Source organism: Gobio gobio, assembly GCF_949357685.1.
Source record: "Gobio gobio genome assembly, chromosome: 1".
NCBI lineage: Eukaryota > Metazoa > Chordata > Actinopteri > Cypriniformes > Gobionidae > Gobio > Gobio gobio.
In genome coordinates, this window is record NC_137097.1 from 7,303,964 (window position 1) to 7,312,298 (window position 8,335).

The 8,335-nt window shown below is 39.7% G+C and overlaps 1 protein-coding gene across 1 annotated transcript; it reads left to right on the forward strand.

Moving 5' to 3' along the window:
- Positions 1-4,576: 4,576 nt before the first annotated feature.
- On the forward strand, positions 4,577-5,335 carry LOC307130625 (ciliogenesis and planar polarity effector 2-like; the record flags this gene model as incomplete). Its single annotated transcript, XM_079823708.1, has 1 exon — positions 4,577-5,335. One exon carries the CDS (start codon positions 4,577-4,579, stop codon positions 5,333-5,335), a length of 759 nt encoding a protein of 252 aa, XP_079679834.1.
- Between the last annotated feature and the right edge of the window lie 3,000 nt (positions 5,336-8,335).

Here is an 8,335-nt window from a genome sequence, read left to right on the forward strand (position 1 = left end):
AGGGAAAAAGAGTCTTTGGAGAGTCATGGAATGTGGTGGATTGGGTGGACTTACAGGCTTATATTGGCCTTCTATTGCTGGCCGGTGTCTACCGTTCCCACAATGAGGCCACAATGAGCCTGTGGAACGCAGAAACGGGGAGAGCCATTTTTTGTGCTACAATGTCTCTGAGAGCCTTTGAAGTGATGACAAGGGTCATTAGATTCGACGACCGAGAAACAAGACCTTACCGATGGAGAGATGATAAACTGGCAGCAATTCGAGAAATATGGGACAAATGGGTTGAAATTCTACCGAAAATGTACAACCCTGGCCAAGCAGTTACAGTCGACGAATGTCTGGTACCGTTTAGAGGACGCTGTAACTTTAAGCAATATATGCCAAGCAAGCCAGCCAGGTATGGCGTCAAAATCTGGGCAGCTTGTGATGCTAAGACCAGTTATGCATATAATATGCAAATATATACTGGCAAGCCAGCTGATGGGCAACGAGAGAAGAACCTGGCAATGCGCGTTGTCCTCGACATGTCCGTGGGTCTCCAAGGGCACACCATCACCTGTGATAATTATTTCACGTCGTATGCCCTTGGCCAGGAGCTCCTGAAGAGGAAACTGGGCATGCTGGGAACTGTGAGAAAAAACAAACCTGAGCTCCCACCTGCGCTGGTAAAGACGAGGGGCAGAGAGAAATTCTCTTCAGTATTTGCCTTCACCAATACACACACACTTGTGTCTTACTGTCCCAAAAAATCCAGAAATGTGCTCTTGATGAGCACAGTTCACAAGGGAGCCACGGTCAGCACAGGTGACGAGAGGAAGCCGGATGTAATCCTGGATTATAACAAGACCAAGGGTGGAGTGGACAGCCTTGACCAGGTATTTTACTATTTATTTATTTTTTTGTTGAATTTTTTACAAATTTTCCTATAAAAAATTGCTTGTGGTTTATAATTTGTAACAAATGTATGAATTGCTAAGTGAATAAATGTAAATGTACTTTTGTCAGTATAATGTTTGATTTTTATTCTTTTTCTGTGTGTATTATTCAAGATAATTGAATAACACTTGTAAGCGAAAATCAAACCGTTGGCCAATGGTTGTATTTTCCAGCATGCTCGATGTGTCAGCTCTCAACGCCTTCGTCCTGTGGTCCGAAATAAATCCTGGCTGGAATGCAGGAAAGTCCTGGAGAAGGCGGATCTTTTTAGAAGAGCTTGGCAAGGCTCTGGTGTCCCCACAAATCGAGAGACGGAGGAGCGTTCCCCATGGAGCGGCATCTTTGAGGATGCTGAATCAGATCAGAGGACAACCCTCCTCAGAAAGCATCCCTAGCACATCCACAGCAACTCCCACAACAAAAAGAAAAAGGTGCCATGTCTGCACTTCCAACAGAAAAAAAACCAGCACTGTATGTGAAAAATGCAGACAATATATCTGCAAAGAACATTCCGTGACAATTACCTGCTGCCACAAGTGCATGTAAATATGTAAATAGTGTAAATAACAATTATTGTTTGTTCTTGTCACTTATTTAGTTATTTTATGTTTGTTCTTACCTGTTTGGTACTAATTAGTTATTTAAATTTGATGTTTTGTGTTTGAAATAAATTATAAATGATCTACTACTTTGTCTTTTCCTTATAGCATGGTCATATTTATCTAACCATATTTTGGCATCTTTGTATAGTCTCACCTAACACAGATATATATTTTTTTAAATTACAATTTTAACTTGTGATAGTCAAAAACTTAAGAGGTCAAACTCATTTTATACAGTGGTTCATAGAGTTCAGCCTATATATGCAGCCATTAAGTACTATTGCCATCTAGTGGCTATTGATATTATTGTTTTTTTGTTAATTTTATACCAAAATAAGACACCAGGTGACAGCAAAGTCACTTCATCTTTAGGTTTTAGCTCTAAGAACATATTGGAATGATATTTTAATGTAGTTAAAAAAATAAAAAAATAAAACATAAAAATAAGCATAATTTACATAGAAAATAGGGTACTTTTTGAAGTAAATAAATTCAAAAATACCCCCAAAATAATAAAAAAAACACCATAAATGGATAGACAAAACTTTATCGAAGACCGTGATATAACATTTATAATAAATAAAAAATAGGATCACACCGGAGTCCTCTGTGCCCACATTTGTCCACAATTACAGGATTAAGGGCTATAAAGTGAATACGGTTTGAGGGCTAGAGGGGTCATGAACTGGCTTTTTAAATGTTTAATACTGTCATGTAAGGTCAACTTATGACGTTTGCGTGGTTTTTACATTTAAAAACATCATAATGAATAAGTAATAGGCTATTTTCTGACCTGGTTTTGAGGCTCTCTCAAGACACGCTCAGTTTTGATGGGTGTGCCGCACTGAACACATGGAAGTAAACGCCCACAGCTAGGATTGGATAAGATTTGCATAATGAGCTTCTGCTCCCTCTGTCAGTGACAGCGTGTGGCAAACGGTAACCGGAATTGCGCCAAACATCGAGTCAAAAGAGTAAACAACGCACATCAAGACAGTAATGTACCAAAAACACCACAAATAAAGTATTATCCAGTCTGTGACAGGGTGCTTCAGTCAGAGATGTACACATAATCAGTACTATCTGTAGCAATGCAATACTATCACATATAAAAAAAATGTTTTACTCACATTAGTGTGTAGCTTAATTCGTTCATGTAATCTCATCCTGTCTGCAAATCCAGTCTCGTTTACAAACGAATACGTGATCAGAAATGAAGGAACAAACGCAGTGTCTTCTCCACGTGAGCTGGATATTCATTAAAAATAAAGTTAATCCATGCATTCATAATATTGGAATTCGAATGCTTAAAAAACAGAATCCAAAAAGCTTATGTGGTATGTTTATTGCTTATAAATTCGATGCTGTCTAGCTCTATGCTGCTCTTAGCTGTCATGTTAGTGGCACGAGTCGGTGGGCGGGGCTACAGAATCAGACGTTGTTCTTCTTCTGTTGAGGCGGTGCTTCACCACACTCAGACGTCATAGCCGGGCACATTCTGAGATTGGTCATTTTCTGGGTCTGGTGTCAATAAAAGCTTTTCTTTGACTAACAAGGAAGTTTTCAGCTCTGGAACTTACAGGATATTCTTATATATCCATGACCTTTTATATATCAAAAGCTCAAGGGAAACTTGATTTCTCAATTCATCACCCCTTTAAGTTGGTTATTGTCAATGGTGACTATTCTGCTAGACATTGTTTAGCATGAAAATAGCCTAGAATGTTTGATTTTGTTATTGTAAATGTCACCAAGTTACACTGCATATGTCAGGACTCGGATTTGATCATTGCTCTTCCTGCTTTTTCTCTCATTTATGTTTCCCTGTATTTTGCCACTGCAACAGAAACACTATTTCATTGGACAGCCGAGCTGCCAAGCCAGGGGAAATAGCTGATGACGTAATCCAAGGACAGGCCAAAGTCATCAACAGGTAGACAGTCCAGTGAGGCAATAATGTAAGAGGGCAAGCCGGAAGAGAGGTCAAGAGGCAGGCAGGTTCAAGACCAGCAAAATGACACAGTCCAAGGTGCAGGGCAGAGAATAATCCAGGCACAGAGTCAATAACAAAAGGCAAAATCCAAAAGGAGATGGGAAAACTGAGCTGCAGGGCTGGATCAGACTAGGAAAAACCAAACAGGATCAAAATTTGGCAAGGCAAAAATAGATTCACATTGAAAGGCTAGATCATGACAGAAAAACAGTCGGGCAGAGAAGGAAGGAAGCTAAATAGTGTGAGAAATTAAATGAGAGGAGAAACAGGTGAGAGAGGTGTGCAAGAGCCCTGATTATAATGCAGCGCAGCTGCCGCAGAAATCAAGTGCGGGAAACTTAAATGGAGAGACAGGTGAGAGAGCGGTGCAGTAGTGCAGATTAAGAAAAGAGCACAGCTGTGGTGCGGTGGAATAATACAGGGAAACATAAATGAGAGAAAAAGCAGGAAGAGCAATGATCAAACCCAAGTCCTGACAGCATATTGTGTGTACAACACACTTTATTCACAGATATTTTTCAAAATGTGTTTATTGTACACGAAGAAATAAGCAATTTTGTACAGTATTGTGTTTAGTATGGTTGGATTGAAAAATTGTCAGTTTAACAGCACTGTATACAGCACTGCATGTCTAAAGACACGATAATCTCCTTTCAATGGCCATAATAAACTAATGCACATTATAACAGCGAAATATAATAAAGCATATCACACACACGATACTTTAAATTGACACACAACAGCCGTGAAATGAACAAAACGATATGTTGTATGAAGCTGTAAAGTTTATCATCTGTGAAAGCAGCGATCGAGGCTCCTCTGCGCGGCGTGACATCACAGGGCTCATGATGTCACAGTGCTGCATTCCGAGCTACATTCCAGCGAACATTCCGGCGAACATTCCGAGCTGCGCCAGTATAAAAGTCAGCAGCAGCAGCGAAGACTTTCACACAATCAGCAGCAGCAGCGTTCGCCCAGAATAAGTTACTTGATATCATAATATAAAGCGCAAGTCTCTTCATTTACCTAATTTAGCTCAATTAAAATGGCTATCCCACTTGGATCCATATTGGTGGCGGATTGGCACCGCTGTGCAGACAGCAGAGAGTTTTTCAGCAAAATACTGCACAAAAAGACACGGCGAAAGTTTGGGCTCTTGGAGGCGCCGATGATGCCTCCTCATATGAATGTGGACATCGTTCGCTACAAGGTTCTTATCTCGGGTAAGACTGGAGTCGGGAAGAGTGCTCTTGCTGCTCGTCTCGCTGGCCTCGATCTCCCCAAAATGCATAATGAGAACACAGGCATAGAGACAACAGTGGTCTTCTGGCCTGCGAGACTAAAGGACAGTGGCCGTGTGCTGTTTTTCCGCTTTGAGCTTTGGGACTGTGGGGAAAGTGCCATGCGAAGATTTGACCACATGCTACCGTCATGTAAGGAACAGGTGGATGCCATCCTTTTCCTGTTCTCCTTCACTGATCGAGGCTCCTTTGATGATCTTTCAAATCAGAAATCACGGATCACAGAATCTTCAGATCCAGTGGTTAAATTGGTGGTTGGCACAAAATTTGACTTATTTATGCACACAGACGTGACAGAGAGTGACATAACACATTTTCAAGAGGTGTGCGGTCTTCCGGTCTTCCGAGTGGGAGGTGATGTGAGTGCGGGGCTTGGTGAAGTAGCGCCTCTCCTAAATGCCCTTGCAGAACATCTGTGGCACCAGGACTGTATGGCTGCTTCATCTGTCTCCATCTCCCCACAGGCTGCTCTCAGAGAAACGGGCTCAGAGATCATTGTATAGCTTGTGTGTATTGTAGATCAATTTCACATCTGTTGGTCAGTATAAGGCAAACTTTATGGATGGACTATGCTGCTATGGAAATACTATACATAACAGAGAAAAAAGAAAAAAAAAGTCAGCAGCAGCAGCAGCGAAGACTTTCACACGATCAGCAGCCAAACTCTGGACATCTGCTTTCACCATGAACACTAGAGCACTGTCTCCTACTGGAGCAGCTGTGGAGAACAGCTCAACAGGTGAATATAGCTCATATTCATATTTTCACACATTAAACACAAGAAATATTTAGTCATATGAGGATCATGTTACATTGGGAAGAAGAAAACACCAAACTTGGTCAAAGTATTTAGTTGACAAGCTCACAAACTACATCTTAGTATATAGGTTTTATTTCACTATGCAAAAAAGGGTGAAAAAATTACAATATAAAAATTAAAATTTTTAAAAAATATTTGAATATCTGAAATATAGTTACATTTATAATGAAACAATGTCAAATACACGTTCAAATGACAAAGCAAAACTAATACCCAGATATAATTATTTTAAAATACGAAATCTGTGATGAATTGGCCTTTTTGTCGTATTGGCTCCTAGCTCTGGTGCAGCACTCTGGGCGGGACTTGCTGGCTATTTGGGAAGAGAGGGCTGTTCACACTGCATGAAAAGTGGGATTTTCGACCCTGTAAACGCCTGTATACTCCCGGAAATCTCCCTAATTTTCGGCAGTTTTTCGACAATTTAGAGGCAGCGAACGTCGCGTTGCGGAGGTGCGACGCCTCTAATTAGCATATGAATAGCAGCGAAACCAGAGAGTCAACGGCCAGACTTGAATTTACTCACTCACTATTGGCTGAAGCCACTACATTTAAAAAAGAAAAATCCCTCGTGATTGGTTGGCAGATCACTGCAAACCAATCATTAATTGGTCCCCCTGGCTCATTATAAATGTAAACCCCAATAATAATAATAAATATATAATTTATGTTGTAATAATTTGTTTTATATTAATGTTATTGTGCTATGAAGTATTCATACCATCAAGGAATATATGGGAAAATTATACGGACCGTGCCGTTTATTCAAACAAGGGGCTTCATTTATAAGCATACAGCTGTTCATTCAAAGAAAGGGCTTAATTTATAAAACACAGCGGTTTACTCAAAGAAAGAGCTTTATTGTTAAACACACAACTATGTACAGTGCAGCAGTAATGTCTCGTAATGTAATGTAAAGTTCGGCGTGCTCCAGGCTGCGAGAGCGCGGTGGCCGCACAATCCATCCAGACACCCCGTCAACAAAGCCGTCTTCCTCGTCAGATATGAGTTCAATGGTCGCGGACTTCCAAACGTCCACCTCATCCAGCACACTCTCGCTTCCAGCAACTGTAATACAATCCATAAGGACAATAAGCAACCTGAAAAATACTCACATTGACAAAAAACGGATCTAATATAATAAATCTTACCCTTTTTCTTCTTGATCGACTCCGAGCTAAACTTCGCAGTTTGCGCCTGCTATGTAAGTTCAGGTTGTTTGTATCTGAAGCTGCGGCGTGTCGATTCATAATACGTCTTACAGGCAGCTGGAAAACAATTACATGAGACTGGTATTAATAAAAACAGTCACGGTAAAATTAAACAAGGAATGAGAAAAACATTAGACGTTTTACTTACACACAATGTCGTCGTGATCAGCGGTTAAATCTGGACTCGCGGAAATCGCTCCAAGCAGATAAGAGCTCACGGCTTCGTTATGAGGCGAGGATAGTCTGTGTAAACAAAATGTGCAGTTTTAAGCTCGGATCTATTAACGCATCCATTTCCTTATACAGCTGAATAAAAGCATATTCTTTAAATCGTAATGTTACATTACCCATGCTGTGGTTCATAGCGCCTGCAGTTTGCCTCAGAGTTGTGAAGACGAAGACAGCCTCCTGAAAATGAGTCCAAAAAGTTCGTTGCGTCCATGCAGAGATTGAGTTGAAGACGGTGTCCTGTCATTGTTGATCACGAAAAAGGAAAGCAGCAAAAAACATTAAAAAATAGTTTAAAGCTCGTCTTCTACGCGTCATGGCCATGACCTCGACCTCGCACCTCATTGGACTAGGGCTCTGATATGGAACGCGCCTGGGGCCAAATCTCTTTATACGAAACGCGTGACTTATGATCGTTTCAACCTTCAACACGTCACGCACTGTTTTCCGCTTCAACGCAGCAATTTTTTACGTGTTTCTTTTGTATGTGTAGACACGCACATTCTGGTCGTGTAACAGGCATACACACACAGTCGACGCACAGTTTTAACATGTTAAGAAGACACATTTGAACGTGTTTCTTAACGCGCACATTCTGTACATGTCGAAGTGTAATATTTTTTTTTTAAAGCAGACTTACCTTTAGATGTAGCCTAGGCTACATACATATTAATATAAGATATTAATTAATTGCTTAACTGACTACTGTGCTAGAGTAAAGTAGCCTAATGTTACAATGTATATTAAGTAAATGCTTAATATTATACAATTATTATAATTTATCTATATGGGTTATTGTTTGTTTTTTAAAGTTAGGCTATATATAATTTCTAAAAGTATAGGCTAATTTACACAGCACATATTTATAACTGAAAACACACACAACTTTATTCACTTTCACATAATAATGTTTTTGTAATTTGGTGTTTAGTTTGTTGTATAGTTTGTTTATACTGTTCTGTCTCTGTTTTGTTTCCAGGAACATCTGATGAGTGCTATAATAAAATGACTTCATTATATTTAAAATATGTTTTGATATTCATTTTATTTATATTATTAATATTTTATTTACCCATAAACGTGTCTTTAGGAAGCCATAAGTTATAGAGACAAGAATGACTAGCCATTTAAATGCCACATTAATTTACTGAGGACCCATACAGCCAATGATCATGTGTGAAAACACTTATACATAAATTGATCACTTAGAAATCAAAACTAAGGTTTGAGAAAGAAAGAATATG